At 41.5% G+C, this 16,878-nt stretch overlaps 1 protein-coding gene across 2 annotated transcripts; it reads right to left on the bottom strand.

Annotated features, from left to right (window-relative positions):
• Window positions 1-5: 5 nt before the first annotated feature.
• Window positions 6-16,028, bottom strand: LOC311276921 (rho GTPase-activating protein 24). 2 transcript variants are annotated; one of them, XM_084386940.1, is made up of 8 exons: window positions 15,922-16,028; window positions 11,045-11,161; window positions 4,258-4,465; window positions 3,601-3,733; window positions 3,397-3,470; window positions 3,121-3,242; window positions 1,435-2,428; window positions 6-938 (listed from the first exon to the last, which is right to left on the bottom strand). In XM_084386940.1, the coding sequence occupies exons 1-8, from the start codon at window positions 15,971-15,973 to the stop codon at window positions 701-703; spliced, it is 1,938 nt and encodes a 645-aa protein (XP_084243066.1). In that variant the 5' UTR covers window positions 15,974-16,028; the 3' UTR covers window positions 6-700. The 2 variants fall into 2 exon arrangements, with proteins under 2 accessions (XP_084243066.1, XP_084243067.1); XM_084386941.1 differs by lacking the exons at window positions 11,045-11,161; window positions 15,922-16,028 and adding an exon at window positions 4,748-5,602.
• Between the last annotated feature and the right edge of the window lie 850 nt (window positions 16,029-16,878).

Genomic DNA, 16,878 nt, shown 5'->3' on the forward strand with positions numbered 1-16,878 from the left:
TATTTATCATATGGTACAAATACATTCAGTGTATGAAGAGTTTGTTTTTGTACAAGGTATGAGTGTCTTGTGTTACCTACACAGTACTCGATTACATAATGTACAGTGACCCCAAAGCCAGGGCAGAGACTTTTTAAGTCTGAGCTCATTTATCGTAGAGCATCCCTAGGGACAAGTTTTCATTAGAATCTCTTTTCTCAAATATGGCATCCATCCGCAGGCCATGATGACACCGGACCATCCTACTTTTGGGTCCATTCCATTGTCTTTGAACACTTAAATGGCAAAAAATGGTCTTTAATATTATTTAGAACATGCTGGTCCATACAGTCGTTCAGGCAACAGAACTGTACTTAAAAGTGGGGCAATGGTTTCCCTCAGGAATGCATCCTCATTTATACAGCCCTGAAACAGACTCCTGTTTTTAACACTGTTATTACTCTGAAACTGGTGTTTCCCAGCCCTGATCTTGGAGTACTTCCAACATTACATATGTCTCCCTAATTAAACTCAGCAGCTGAATGACTCCCTGACGACTTTCTGAAATGGGGGTATCAGAGGAAGATATCCAAAATCTGTACTATTAGGGGGTACTCCAGGACCACAGTTGGAAAACACTGCCCTAAAACATTGAAACCTTTCATATGCTGCTAAGCTTAGATTTGTTGCACAGCATGTGAATCACAAACAGCACGTGAATTCAAAAACTCTGAACAATGCGACTGGTTTTCCGGGCCTCTGCTTTAAGCTCGCCAAATGTTTCAAAGAACTGCTCCATCTCCTGTTGCAGAGTGGCGTTACGTCTGTCAGCATCTGCACGGGCTCGCTCTACATTTCGCATCTTGATCTCGGCCACACTGACCCAGCGTCGCTGCTGCTCCAGAGTTGAGCGGAGTCCTGCAACTTCCCCCTGAAGTACCTTGTTCCTCTGCTCCAGCCTGAAAACAGAGAAGAGAATGGGGTAAACTTACTGTGTTCATGCACACTCATTCATCTAGTGTTTCTCAACCGTGTTCCTGGAGGCACACCAACATGGCACATTTTCAAAATCTCCCTAATCAAATACACCTGACTCAACTCATCAGCTTGTTAGTAGAGACTCGGAGACCTAAAATGGAATGGTCTGGAGAGCTACTTTCCTGAACCATTCAAATCCAACCTTGCTCTTGGAGAGCTACCTTCCTGCACTGTTCAGACCCAACCCTGTTCCAACGCACCTGCATGTAATTTTTTAAGTCATCCCAAACACCTTCATTTTGCTGGTTCCAGTGTGTTTGATAAGGATTACTGCTAAACTCTTCAGGACAGTAGTTCTTTATAGTAGAGTAGAGCAGGGTTTCTGCCTCTGCGTTAATGTAATGACAGTGCCAGAGATTTGCAATTTTTCCTTACAAAACAATTGTGGTACAAAGACAATTGATGATGTGATCTTACCTGTTCATTTTTGCTTCATACTCTGCCTTTTGCCTGGTCATCTGTTGACGAAGCCCTGCAACGAGGCACTGCATGGCATGGGAGACTGGAAAACCTAAGGGCTCTTGAGGAGCACTTGGCAAAAAGACTTCACTGCTGCCGGTGCTTAAAGGGGCATCTGTGGGAGCAGATGATGAGGCAGGGGAGTTAGGGCGAAGGTCTTCTTCACCAGAGTCCATTCTGAATGAGGGGAACTGTACTGGAGAACCATGGCATGGGCTTGCAGCTCCACCGCTTCCACTGCCCCCTTCCAAAGGCGCAATCTCACAGGAGGACCAAGAGCTGCTGCTCTCAGCCATGCTGGCAGTACCTTTGGCCTCCTTGTCTTCTGTATATCGCTCCTCAGTAACTATGTTGTCATAGACAGATAAGGTACTATCCTGGACTTCACTGCTGCCTCCACTCTCCCCTAGCGCTCTCTCTGGACTCCAGCTGGGTTCTTCTATGTCAGGCCAGCTCCTTGACTGCACACAAATTTCAACCCCAGCTTCCAGCACTTTGGTCATAGATCGGCAGGCAGGTGGTGGGGTGGAGGGTGTAGGTACATGTCTTTTATGGAGATATTCTTGTGCTGAGCTGTGTTGACTGAGGTTGTCATAAATCAGAGTAGAACTGGTTGGTGAAGAGTCATCTTGAAGCTGTCTCTCTGTGTCTGATAGATGATGGTTAATGTTTTTTTCACAAGGGCTTTGAAAAGACCCTCTCCTCTCTGTGGTTAGTGGTAGAGAGTTTACCCGTGGACAGGCTACAGTCTGATCTAGAAGGGTCACGTGATCTTTGCCAAGCAGAGGTTCATGGGAAGGTGGTTCATGCACCCATTCCACAAGGTTACTGTGCCTTTGTTTTTGGTGGACGGCTTGCAAAGATGTTTCAGGAGGGTTGCAGTTCTCTCTGGAGAAGAGCAAGCTGTGCTCACGGATCAGTTCAGACATTAGATGTTGCACAACTGCTGCCCCTAGTGTAGGAGAGAGGTACGTTTAAGTGTGTGGTCCACAGCCATGTGGCAAACAGCGTCACAAGTATCTGACCTCACAAGCAAATGAGCACATACACTAACTTAAAGGTGCAGTGTGTGATTTTAGCAACATCTAGTGGTGAGGTTGCGAATTGCAACCAACAGAAGTTATGGTGGCCGACAGGAAGATATGTCGTCATCTGAGACAGCAGAGAGTAGCCAGTTAAGCAATGAGGTTTCTTTACAAATATAAATTTAGAAATTATATTTACTTAAATATTCAGTAAAACTATGTTATTGCGATTATTATTGTTACTTGTTCATCATTGTCATTGTTTTATTCTCTGACTTTAGCTTGCTTCCTTACACGAAGAACAACATAGTGACGAAACACGTTTGTCCATTTAGGGCTACTGTAGAAACATGTCGGTGCAAAATGGCTATTTCAATGTAAGGGGACCTGCGGTGTATGTAGATAGAAATGGCTTATTCTAAGGTAATATAAACATAACAGTTCATTATGTAAGGTCCTTATACACCACTGAAAACATAGTTATGTATATGATATTGTATTTCTGTCAACAGATCCTCCTAAATATTACACAATGCACCTTTAAGATGTATCTAAATCTCAGAAAAGTCATTAACCCATTGCCTCAGACCATTTTTATCGACATCTAAATATTGCTCACCTCCAATGATACTTTCTGGGTCCTCTGCTTTAGGCCGGAGAATATTTGGCCCGAAAACAGTTGCCAAGTTCTGGATACTCATCTTGTTGACATTGGAGTATGATTGGACATCATTTAAGAATCTGGTACAAAGATGTGTCGTAGCAGTGTTATCTGATGTGAGCCATGACTAAAGACTAGACAGTTCATGGCAAATTAGGTTAAAGCTCCAAATGCCAATATCTAGATAATGAAAACCAAATCCTTAGATCTTTGGATGAAACAGAATTATCTTACTGGCAGATGTATTTCAGGAGGTTGAAGTTTGCTACAGGCAGCTCATAAAGGAGACTCTTCAAATCTTGCAAACCCTGAAGTTCAGGATGAGATTATAAGAAACAAAATTCTTGTCTGCCCTTAAATGTCCAGAATGTAATCATATTGTCTTAGCACGAATAGCATCGTGCTCTTCTTTGAAGTGAGTGAGATAGTTGACTATACCTTTTCTCTGTCTGAGGGGATTATTTTGCCACATATAAGAAACTCCTCATAGCGGGAAAATGGCACCAGAGGTTCAGGCAGCTCCCTGAGGTATAGCTTCAGCAAAGATGCCACTGTGTGGACATCTGTGCTGCTGAGAGAGCAAACATGTATTCACTACAAGAGTAAATTCACTTACACAAGTATTTGTACAAATTTATTTACTTACTAATGTTCACACACACATGTTAGGTTTTGATATCTTTGTGGGGACTCTCCATAGACATAATGATTTTTCCATTCCATTCCATTTTTTTTATGTTGCAGCGGTGGGCAAAATTTTGACTTGAATCAGCGCCATTTTAATTCATAAGTTGCATTAAATTGACCATGTCCAACATGAAGTTAAATTATAATTGTAGGCAGTGCAATTCACTGAATTACAATTAAAATAAATTATTCAGATAATTGTATTTTGGGAAATAGTGTTTTTTGCACTTGGCACCATTGCCCATAAATTGGAGTACAAATGTCTATTTATGACATTTCATACAGATATGTCTATCTGTAAGGCCTATAAAACGTTCAAAATTCAAGACTTACTTATTCAAGATGTACATTATGCTGATTTAAACATTATCTCTGCTGTACCTGTACCGATTAATGTCAATCTCTTACCTGTCAAAAGATGGTTTCTCCCCAGCATCAAAAGCTTCCTGCAGCTCTTTAACCAGCGTAGCCTGGCCGGGCTGCCTGAAGAGTCCCACCTCTGTGAGCCCATGCTCTCGGATAAAATCGACACACTGCTCTACCACCAGAGGAGCCATGTGATCCCCATACCTCCTCTCATACAGGACTGTCTCCTCCAACCTTTGACCAAACACACCTGTGATGATGATAAAATACAGGTATAGAGTTATCAATGACAGACCCCTTTAGCTTTTCACCTAATTTTGTCAAAGGATATGTGCTGAAATAGTGAGAGGACTCACTATAAATGCAGTTAACCTCAAAAGTGTCCGCAGAGAAAGGACAAAATGCATCAAACAATAATAATTTTCGGCTAAAAGGTGCCTTTAGGATTACTGCACGCTGCTGCTGCACTGCACCAAAATCTACCTCTGTGTGTGATGGTGTGCCCTCTCCCTGCCTAATATTTAATACTCACGTCTTCTGAAGCTCAGCACCCTTTTTATCTTCCTGTAAGCAGAGTGAGACAGATAGCTTCCAGTCCGCTGGATTGTCTGCTTGTTTTCAGGCATCTTTTCTTTTATCCGTCGGTCTTTTTTTTGGGACACACTTCCACTATCCTGACCTCAGTAGCAATCCTGAAACTGGCACCGAATGATTGTCATCAATGAACCTAAATCCCTTTTGCTCATGTTTTACAAACTTGTTTAGTCTAGGACTGGATGTTCCTTTCTCTCCTTCCTCCTCCCTCTCTCTCGCTCTCCTGTCAGCAGGTAAGGCTTAGCACCGAAGAGAGACTCTCTCTCTCTCTCTCTCTCTCTCTCTCTCTCTCTCTCTCGCTGATGTGCAACAGTGACCCTCCAGCTCAGATATGCATGCTTATCGGATATATCAGCATTCCAAATCAGATGACAGTCCCCATTCTGAAAGAGGAGGCATTGTTCAAGTGCACACCTCTCATTTTCAGCACATTTCAGTAAAAAGTGTTCCTTCAGTTTCAATTCTGAAAGTTCCAAAGTTGAAGGACAGAAGCTTAGCAAAGGGTTTTATCACAACAAGGTATTTGTCAAAAACAATTTGGTGTCCTTAGTCCAGGGAAAAAAAGAGACAACCGGTTTAATTTGTCCCAGTTCTATATACGTCCTGACAGAACACACTGTTGTCCATTTAGCGCTCGACCTCTTCTACCGTGACGGTTGCTTCCTGCGGGAGCTCACCGATGTACCACCTGGTGCTTTTCAATAAAATGGGTAGAAGTCTGGTATAAAGTTGATGTTCCCTTTGACGCCGCCTCTGGAAGTGGACGTCTCAGTCATATGCCACTGTTGACAGTGACATCAACAGAGACATGTCTGTGTTCGCCTCTGAAGGGGAGGTTATGTTTGTCTGTACTTAATTGTCCAAAGTTTCCAGTGACGTGAGTCAGCACCTCCTTGGTTTACTGTTAAATTAAGTTTGTCTTCTTAATTACAAGGGAGGAATTACAAACATTGTTTCACTTTATCTCTCTTGCTGTGTCATTCACTGCTGTTGATTGTTTATACTATCTTTCCCTTACTCTTTCTTTGCCAGTTTTCTGTCTGCTTGTTTCCAAATGTCTTGTCTGTATTAAGCTACTCCACTAGAGGGTTGCTGGAGTCTGTTTTTCCTTTTTCTGCCCCCTCACCATGAATCATTAACACCACAAAACACAAATTGACTAAAAATAAATGAGCTAGAACTTTCTGATGGTCACTTTCAGTTATATCTCCCCTTCTTTCTCTCTGTCCCTGTGTACCTCACATGGCCTGCTTCCAAGACATTTCCATTGGATACAGCTGAACACACCCCTCCAACCCTTTTTATACATTTGTGCCCGGTAACTTGCCCCCCACCCCCCCGATGAGATTCCCAGTCTAAAATGGATCCTTAGACATTGGCCCAGTGAGTGTGCAGTGCATGTGAATGTGGCTGTGTGTTATCTGGAAGGACATCTCTCACCTTTTAGGAGCCCCAGAGCTGTGTTGAGTTATGTTGGAGAGGTAATGTTGGGAATTCATTGGGAATGTTAATCTCTCCTGGGAAATAAGCATCAACATGGACTCTGCAGTTCAAGTTTCACCTTCAGCTCAGATTTGCATGTTTTAACAAGGATAGTGTTTGGGTTATATTTGATTAAAACAATGTCATTTTATAAATAATATTGCCTAATGCATGTTAGGGCTAGCTCTCTATTCAATTGACCCTTCACAAGACCCATCCCCCTTACTGTTGCTACATCCGGCAAGTTTTTGGGATCAGGCTGGGACCAGGCCAGTACTACCAGCCGTGGTGCTTTCATGCCAGACATCATTATACGTTTACATGCACCCTCATAATACCCCAAAACACAATACTTTCGATGAAACTTATGTGATTACGCTTCTGATCATAGTAAACTATCACAAATAAACTGTGGCGTACGCCTATTTTAATCACAATAACAGTCATGTAAACACCTTAATCGCATTATTACCACTCTGACCATCAGTGTTGGGGGTAACGCATTACAAGTAACACAAGTTGCGTAATCAGATTACTTTTTTTCAAGTAACTTGTAAAGTAACACATTACTTTTAAATTTACAACAAAATATCAGTTATTTTCTCAAACTAGATGTACCGCATCGCGGTACAAAATATGACCGCCGCTCAGGCCTGCACTGGCTTTCCACAAAAATAAATGACGTGGAGTAATTTGGCTGTATTGCGTGTTTATGTATATACCTAAAAAAAGTAATAGTATGTGCATGTCTGTCTGTGTGTATGTGTGTGTGTTTGTGTATGTGTGTGTCTGTGTGTGTGTGTGTGTGTGTGTCTGTGCGTGTATGTATGTGTGCGTACATGTGTGCGCGTGTGTGTTTGTGTGTGTGTCTCTGTGCATGTGGATTTGTATGTGTGTGTATGGGTGTGTGTCTGTGCGTGTGGATGTCAGTGTGTGTGCATGCTTGCGTTTGTTTGTATTCCTGCATGTGTGTGTGTGACAGTATCATCCTAAACCAGCAACCCTTCGCTCAACAGCACCATCTACAGGCCGATGAGTGTACAGTCACTAAATGTGCACATAAATGAATTTATTTTATACCCCCCCCCCATGGATGAAATTCTACAAAACTTAGCAGAGGATACCCCCAGAGGATGTCAAGTTAATCATACACATGAAATATGGTGCAGTTCTGAACATCTCCACTGAAGATAGGGGCGATTAAAGCAGAATAATATTGTATTTTCATTTTTTATGGGAGGGGCGCAAATCACAAATGAGTGATTATGGGCTAGGTTGATGTGGGCCCTTAAGAGCAACATACCATAAAAATTTCTTCATCCTCGGTGCCACGGTTCAGGTAGTTATTTAGGAAAAACTGCATTTTTTTGGGTTTGGGGGGGCCCAGCGCGGGGGGGGAGTGGCCCCCGGGGACCAAACGAAATTTTTCCTTAGAAGTCTAGTGGGGCTACATGCCCACCAAATTTCATGTTCCCCGGTGTTTCGGTGTCCCTGGTATGGTTGACGAAAAATTTACGGGGGCCCCAGCGCGGGGGGGGGGGAGTGGCCCCCGGGGACCAAACGAAATTTTTCCGTAAAAGTCTAGTAGACGAACATAACATAAAAATTTCTTCATCCTCGGTGCCACGGTTCAGGTAGTTATTTAGGAAAAACTGAATTTTTTTGGGTTAAGGGGGGCCCAGCGCGGGGGGGGGGAGTGGCCCCCGGGGACCAAACGAAATTTTTCCGTAGAAGTCTAGTGGGGCTACATGCCCACCAAATTTCATGTTCCCCGGTGTTTCGGTGTCCCTGGTATCGTTGACGAAAAATTTACGGGGGCCCCAGCGCGGGGGGGGAAGTGGCCTCCGGGGACCAAACGAAATTTTTCCGTAAAAGGTCTAGTAGACCAACATACCATAAAAATGTCTTCATCCTTGGTGCCACGGTTCAGGTAGTTATTGACAATCCCTATATGACCGCTTTCGCTAGCTACGCTAGCGGCGGTCATAATAAGTAGCACAAGTTACTTTTTTTCCATTTATAGACTGATACCTCTCGTGAAATCATAAGTGCAGAGGCGTTGTGTGCGCTGTGTGAACATGATGGTTATTGTAGTTCTAAATTAAATGTGAGCCTGCATTTACTTATCTCACTCACACAATTGAATAAAAACAGTAAAATGCAAACTCAGAATATTACGCAAACCTGCAATAATTAAATGTTACATTACACAAATATACTTAATGTATTTAATGTATTTTAACTTTATTTAACCAATGTCTTTGCTGCTGATCTTCGATGATCCAATTCAACTATATAGTAACGCAATATTGTAATGCATTACTTTTAAAAGTAACTTTCCCCAACACTGCTGACCATGTGCTCGAGCCTATATACAGACGCCATGTGTTGTTTTTCAACTTCATGAATGAACTCTGTGACATTGTTCAGTTTTCCCTTCACTCCGAATCGGTAAACTGTCAACACAACTCGCTGTGCAGTCTCTGCTCTGTATCTTCATGCAGAGACGGCACGAAGAAAGCGGTGTAGTGTAGTCAAACCCAATTACAGCGGCATTGCAATGTTCATCACGGCGCAAAATAACCTTCCAATACTTCCATAGAAATGTGATTTTCATTTAAACAGTGGCCAGTAACACGCCTATTAATATCGTACCTAAGTTGCGGTGTAGTATGCGAAAAGTGGCAATAAAAATAACCTCATCATAGCAAATAATCAGAATAATGAAAATTGCATGGTTTGCTTTCATGTAAACATTTTACTGTAAACGTAGTAAATGTTCTCACGCAGTGAAAAATACATCACAGAGCAAAGAGGACACTGACGACGTGCCGACAGACAAGATAGAGCAGGTTACGTTTGGCATGAAATTGTCACAGCTTTCAAATTTTGACGTTAAGAAATTCAAACAATAAATACCATTTTGTAGCACTTTAATGTGTCATGACAAATCACTGTAGTGCCTGAGTTCAAGTGGCAAGTGAACTGAGCATCTCTTCCTCTTTACTAGTTATAGCACAAAATAAACACGTATGAACATCAGAAGGTATGTTATTTCAATCGCGGAAAGACATCAGTACACACCAGTTTTCAAGTTCAAGTCCACCGACGTTAATCAACTCTACTGTCTGGTCTGTTTGTCAGACAAAATGGCGGACAGCAACATAATATCGGCATTATGATTGGTCAGATTGCCTGTCAATTACAATTAAATTGTATTAATTTTTGATTAATTTGGGTATATTTCAATATCATTTATTAAACAGATATAATCAGCACAAAAAACTTGTCTGTGGATAACAGCTGAAGTAAAATTAAAACTGACAATTGATTTGATGCTTCAGTTATAAAGTGTTCGAGTCTTTTTGTTTGTGAGTCATATGTTCGTAAATGGGATTACACTGTGGTATGGGTTTCTGATTTACTAAAAAGTACCTAATATGTTCATGAATCAAATCTGTTTTTGATTCACTAAATTCATGAGTCATTCATTGTACTGGTTGCATTGTGTTATTGCACGCTGCCTGTAACCTTTTTTAACTTATCACATTCAATTTGGACTGTAAAACATGACTTCCTTTGCCATAGGGCTGTAGATTTAGCAGCAGAAGTGCGCCATACTGGAATAGAGTAAAAGATTGAGTTTTCCGATTATTTGAATGAAGATCGGGATTGATCCATATTTTGTCCTTTATGAAAATATTTATGTCATGATTCCTGTCTTGTGTGGAGTTATTTCCTGTTCTGTGCCATGGTTTGTAGTCCTTTGTAGTTTTTCTTGTTTATTAGTCTCCCCAGGTGTTTCTGATTAACCACGCCCCCCTTGTTATCTTGTTTAGCTTGTTTGCCTGTGTATTTAAACCTCTGTGCTTCAGTTGTTGTTTGTCGGTCGTTGTAGCTGTTTACTTTTCCTTTTTCCTGTCCTGAGTTCCATGGTCTGTTGTTTGCCCTGGATTACCTGTTTGTATCATTAAAGTAGTGCTTGCACGTGGATTCTCTCTCCGCTTCATTCCTACCGCATCGTTACAATATATTTGTAACATATTTGTATATTTGTTTTAGTGTCTTGCACTCCCAAAACTACTTCATTGTATGGGTGTGATGGGGGTTGATGGCTCTCATGAGAAAAACAAGGTGTATTGTTACATTATTTTTCCCAGGCACACTGCCAAGATGGACACACAGCGGCCGCCCACAACCCTTCACGCTCTCGCTCCAAGTAATGCTGCAAGTAATAGAGGAGGAAAAGACTGATGGATGAACCACTGAGACAAGTTCTTGAGATGGTGCTTGAACTAATGACACTGGCTGAAAAACACTTGCTAACCTTGTTCGTGATGTTTATTAGGCAAAATCATGAGGAAAATTCTCAATATTTGCTGTTTCGAATGACATCAGCTCTAGCGGCATGTGTTTTTGTGACGGTAGACAAAGTGCAGTCTGTGATGAGACTAGTCATTAGAGTGTGTAATGCATGGCCCATGATTTGGAAATGACTGGAATATGTGTGTTGTGTGAGTGGGTTGTTATGTCTATGGCTGGAGCCCTGAAGACTGATTGGATCTGCTGTTTCATCGTATTCAGGCAGTCACACTGAATGTTTTTATCATGACAATGACTCGCACAGTCCTGGGTTTTCCAGAGACCACCAAGTGTAGAAACAAAATTAGTCAGATATTCAGGTCCTAAACTAGTGTGTGTGTGTGTGTGTGTGTGTGTGTGTGTGTGTGTGTGTGTGTGTGTGTGTGTGTACCTGTAAAAGGTATCCAAATGCCCTTATTTAGGCTCTTCAGCCACTCCTCCCCCTGACCACAGCTGTTTGACAGGAAGAAATATGAGCCAGGACTAACCAATACGTCCCTGTTTCCTCCTAAATGAGAGACGGAGGGAAAATACATGGAAAAAGTTAATTTGTTTATCCCACATCATCCAAATACTCAAAAGTCACTTAATTTAGAAATCCAAACAAATTTAGCAACATAATCTTGACCTATAGCCTGATGCACACATGCATGCATAAAATATCAGTCCTAATTTTTAATGAACAAAGTTGTTATGACAAAGACATTATTGACTCTTTTTTTTATGTGCCAAACCCAAAATGCTTATAATATGTGGACATGGCAACTCTGTAGAAACAGGACAAAACATAATGGCTCTGTCAATAGTTTAGTTAAAATTGCAGAACACAATAAGTCTTTGGCCACTGTAATATTAATTTGTTCAAAATAGTGGCGCCAGAATGTTACTATGGTTATCACTGTGTCAGAAACTTTACAGTGTGTACATGACCAAAGACTTATACATATATTTGGTTTCCTTCTTGCAAATACAAAACGAGTTGGTTTTGATTGTTCCACTGCATGTGAATGGACATGTGCCTCCAGATCTAGGAATGTTCCTCTTGGTTTTGCCAGCAACCTGCACGACATGACAAATTCACACACTCATTAACTGCCACTGTTTTTTCCAATCTTGTGGCTGCTCTGTGGGTACTGGGAAATTGGGATTTGAATTTACGAGGTTTGTTTTTAAAGGGACTGTGTGTAGGAATTTCTCCCATCTAGTGGTGAAATTGTATTTTGCATTCAAACGAATAATGCTCTCCAGCGCCTCACTTTTTCAAATGCGCGTTGCATCTACGGTAGCCGTTATGTACTAAAAAGCTATGACAGGATGTCTTATAATAGCACTTCGAGTTTTTCTTCGGGTGAACAGGTTTGTTATTTAAAACAAACTGAAACTTGAAACAACGAAAAAAAGAATGTTACAGTATGAATTACTGACTGTGAAAAACATTAACTATGGTAATTAGTAGTAATGCCTTCTTTACTCGTTATATTTTTTGAAGTACGTGCATTGTTAGATATCATCATCATCATCAGAGCCTTCTCTAACGTTACTTTATTCAATAGCTGCTATTCATCAAAGAGCCTGTTTAACTTTTAACTGTAAATGTTCTACTGTCTATATAATAAAGTACACAACCAAGCAATGAAAAAAAAGCTTGTAATTAAGGCCGTAACATTGACTTACCTGTCGAGAAGAAAGCAGGCAACTTCAGCGTCTCTTTTGAAAGCTTTCTCCTGCATTAGCTATCCCGACATTAACCCTTGTTTTTGTAATCTCCGGTCACGTTTCTTTTTACGGTCTATTTTTGACTTTTTCGACGACGAGGACTCATCCTGTGACTCAGCATATGTATGAATGAACGGTGTATAAATAACCGTGCAGTGCATCCTTTTAAACTTGCGCCTCTCTCTGCTCTGCTCCTCTGCTTCTGCTGGTTTCAGTCACGTGACGCTGGCTCTGAACGAAAACGTGTTGTGGAAACGCGTTGGCCTAGTACTTTTTGTCCCTCTCTGCTATTATAGTTTTTCAAGATGGCGGAACTACATGGAAGCCTCCGTGGACCTACCCGTCCCATGTATATAAAGATAATAAATTCTTCGTTTACGAGGATTAGTCTGATCATTGGCATAGGTATTTGTACACCATTGAGGGCATATTTATTAATAAAAATATTGATTTTAGATAATAAAATACCTAAAAAGCTACACATAGTCCCTTTAAGAAGTGAATTTATGTTTTATGTTAAAGGGATAGTTGATCCAAAAATTCTGTCATTAATTACTCACCCTCATGTCGTTCCAAACCCATAAGACTTTCATTCATCTTCGGAAAACAAATGAAGATATTTTTAAGGAAATCTGAGAGCTTTCTGTCCCTCCATTGACAGCTACGATACCATTTTGATGCTTCAAAAAGTTCATAAAGAGATTGTAAATGGTAAAATGGTAAATGGACTGCATTTATATAGCGCTTTCAAAGACCCAATGGCCACCAAAGCGCTTTACAATATTGCCTCACATTCACCCATTCACTCACTCATTCATACACCGACGGCGGTGTCAGCCATGCAAGGCGATCCAGCTCGTCGGGAGCAACTGGGGTTAGGTGTCTTGCTCAAGGACACCTCGACACTTGGTCAGGTGGAACCGGGGATTGAACCACCAACCTTCCGGTTTGTAGACAATCTACATGAACCACTGAGCCACTGCCGCCCCAAAAAAATTGTAAAACTAATCCATATGAATTGAGCGGTTTAGTCCAAATTTTCTGATGCGACTCAATCACTTTATATGATGAACAAATTTAATGTAGGATTTTATTCACATATAAACATTGATCAGTGAACATATTATACAGAAGCTCAACCGAACCTGCATTGACGCCTGAGAACGAACCTCATTGGTTCTTACTGAAGCTCAAACGTGCTGCGTAACACAAGAATGAACCTCATTGGTTCTTGCTGAAGCTCATTTGCTTTCCAAAGATGAAAGAAGGTCTTACGGGTTTGGAACGATATGAGGGTGAGTAATTAATGACAGAATTTTCATTTTTGGGTGAACTAACCCTTTAAAGTGCTTTTAATGATTACAATAAATAAATAAAAACTTGTTTTCTGAATGCAGTATGGCTAATGTTAAGTGGTACGTATTGCTCTTTACTGAAAAATCTCTCTCTGTCCTTAATGGTCACTGTGTCCTTCAAGCTTCCATCTGTGAGCTATAACTGGAAGACAGCCCAAGATGAATCAGATGACCATTTCTTATCTTTAAGCACTGCAAGAGTTCAACGGGGGAAAGGAGCGCATTGATTTTCATAATTTAATTAAAAACTCTTGCCATTTTTTCTCCTTCATGTATTTCTTAAAGACCGTATTAATCACAGGATGGGTCTCAGTCACAATTAAAGTATGCCCTAGATCCCACTCACATTTGCCGGTAGAGTGCAGTAATTAATTCCAAAGAGGACACTTTCTGTAACGAGAAAGAGCTGTAAAAATCCAGCTAAGTGGTTTATCAATACTGAGCGCTCGTCGAATCTGGCCTGAGCAATAATGATATTAAAAGGAGAGCATTGAAATGCCATAAAAGAGCATTTCACAGATTCAGAGCAGTGACCGCCACAGTTAAAGGGTTGGTTCAATCATATCATGTCTTATATGACACTCTCTTTTTTTCCATGGAACACAAAGGGAGATAGATGTTCCCATTTTTCTCTTCAGTATGACAAAAGTGAAGAACTTTTTCAAGCTCCAGAAATGACAATAAAGCACCTTAAAAGTACCATAAAAGCAGTGTGCTATATGTCTCGTCTTCTAAACCTTATCTGAAGACTGTAATTTTACAGCTCTTATATCTCAGATGGTGGGGACAATTTTCAGTGATTAATAACTTAATGTTTTGTCTGTTTCTCATGCAAAGCAACCATACGTCTTTAGAAGACCTGGGATATAGTGCAAAGTTGTATTATATTGTGCTTTTTGAGTTGAGCAGCGTCCTATCCCATTCCCTGTGAGCATATGGAAAAGAGCTGCATTAACATTCTGATTGACATCTCCTTTTGTGTTCCATGAAAGGAGAGAAGTAGAGAGTGAGAGTAAATATTAAAGAATTTTCTTTTTGTGTTTACTTGGAGAGAAGTATAAGAAGTAGTTGGTTCACTGACATTACTTACAGGAATGTTGTAAGAGCGGCAGTGGGGTTTGGTACTCTGTTTTGACAACTCAGTAATTGAAAGAATGGTAAGTGCCTCCTTAAGTGGTTATACGGCAGAAAACAACAGCATAGTCTTTCTCCGTGTTTTCATGAATTTGACGGACATTTTTCACTCATGGTCATGACTTACCTAATAGTTTGCACTCAAGACTTACACATGGGTTTCTAATGATTGACAAAGTTCCTCTTTTATGTCTCGTGTGTCAAGTTCCTTTGACTGTTAAACATTCTGTTGATTCAGAAACGTTTAAGTGAAATATTTTAGAATGCATAAACCGAATGTATTTTAAATTTTCGATCTTATGTCGTTGAAATGTTTTAAATAATAATGCAAATTTTATGGATTGTGATATTGACCTTGTGTTTGCCATGTAAATAGCCCTGATGCTAACATGGCGATAAAAACTTAATAGACAAACAAATCTAATAATTTGCATTCTTCTAAGTGGCAGTAAATACTTGTACCTATAGTATATCATGCAACAGGTAAACAAAGTAGCAGAGCTGTTCCTCGTCCAAAGGTTTTAAACCCAGTATTTAAAGGGAGGTTCTCTATCCTTTGTCTCCTTAGTTTCTCTGCAAATTACATCGATTCAGAGTCCGTCCCAAACATTCTCAGTCACTCTGCTTGCTTGTCTCATCTGAGTCTTTTCAAGCTCATTATTTAAATTATTTTAGTGCCCCTCCCACACATAAAGCCAAACTGGCTATATACCTGTCGCTTCTTGCTTTTAATGTATTCGTAAGTGAAATCTCGGTCAACACGGCATGGGGTCCGTCCTTCATGTTCTGCTTCCCTTCCAACACTTGAAATAATCGCCTGACCCAGAAACTCCAATAAACTATGTCTTTGAGGTTGAACTGCTTGTTTTAAACATACTGCGAAGTGTGAATAATACATCTCTCTATCCGATTACATACTAATGTAATGTTGAATCCAGATCAGCAGGTCATGTCTTATATTAGTGCATGCTACATCTACGTCAAGTTCACACACTCAGGTCATCACATATGGCAAGCCAGAAAGACTGACACACCAGTGGGAAGCAGAAAAGCACTCGCTCACCTTTCTGTGCAGCACTGTTGTACTTCCAGGACTTGAAGCAGGTGAGTCCCATCCTGCAGGTGGGTGTCTCTTGAGATGCCTCAGCCGAGCTCAGATCCTCTATGGGTGCGCATCATCATCATCATCATCAGCGCTGGGGCTCTTGCGGCTCCTGATCGGTGGAGGCTGGCCACGCTGGCGGCATCCCTGAGCGCAGGCTCCCCAGCACTGCCATGGCCTGGACACAAGCCCCATCTGTCTCTCTACCCCTATCTCCCTTCTCATCCATCTCATCAATAAAGCCCCAGCCCTATCCCGTTGGCAGCCGCTTTGCTGGGGGAGACGGAAGGGCGGGGCATGGACCCTCTGCGGCAGACTATTCTGGACACGCATGCATACAAACACACACACACAAATACACACACACACTATCTGGCCTCAGCATCCCTCCAGCAACTGTAATTACTTCAGTACAGTATATGCCGTCTCAGGCAGCCAGGACCAATTTCCCTAATGCATCCACTACCCCCCACCCACCCACCCACCCCCAGACCAGCCCCGCATTTGGTTTAATGGCCATCGATGTGATCGGCCCTCACCCGCACACAATGACTCAAAGAGGTTATAAAGACGCGAGCGGGTGGCCGGCACGTTAAACTTTTGAACCGTCCTCCATTAGACTAAGAGGAGCCGTCGTCTCTCTCATCCTCCCTTCCCCATCTACCCTCTCTCTCTCCTTCTCGCTCGCTTTCCTTCTCACTGCAAGCCAGATTTATGATTCCCGGCCTGGCAGAATCTCAGGCATATATTGATCCTGATGAAAGAGGTTCACTTCATTTGGCAAGAGGAATGGGTCTTTTCAGTAGACTTTACACATCCCATCAAGTGTAGGAGTCGGAGCTGTACTGACGTGGCCACTGACTTGTCATGAATTCTCAGGCACAGAGAATACACAATCCAGTGATGTACCTTTGTACC

This window comes from Rutilus rutilus, assembly GCF_951802725.1.
Source record: "Rutilus rutilus genome assembly, chromosome: 18".
Taxonomy (NCBI): domain Eukaryota; kingdom Metazoa; phylum Chordata; class Actinopteri; order Cypriniformes; family Leuciscidae; genus Rutilus; species Rutilus rutilus.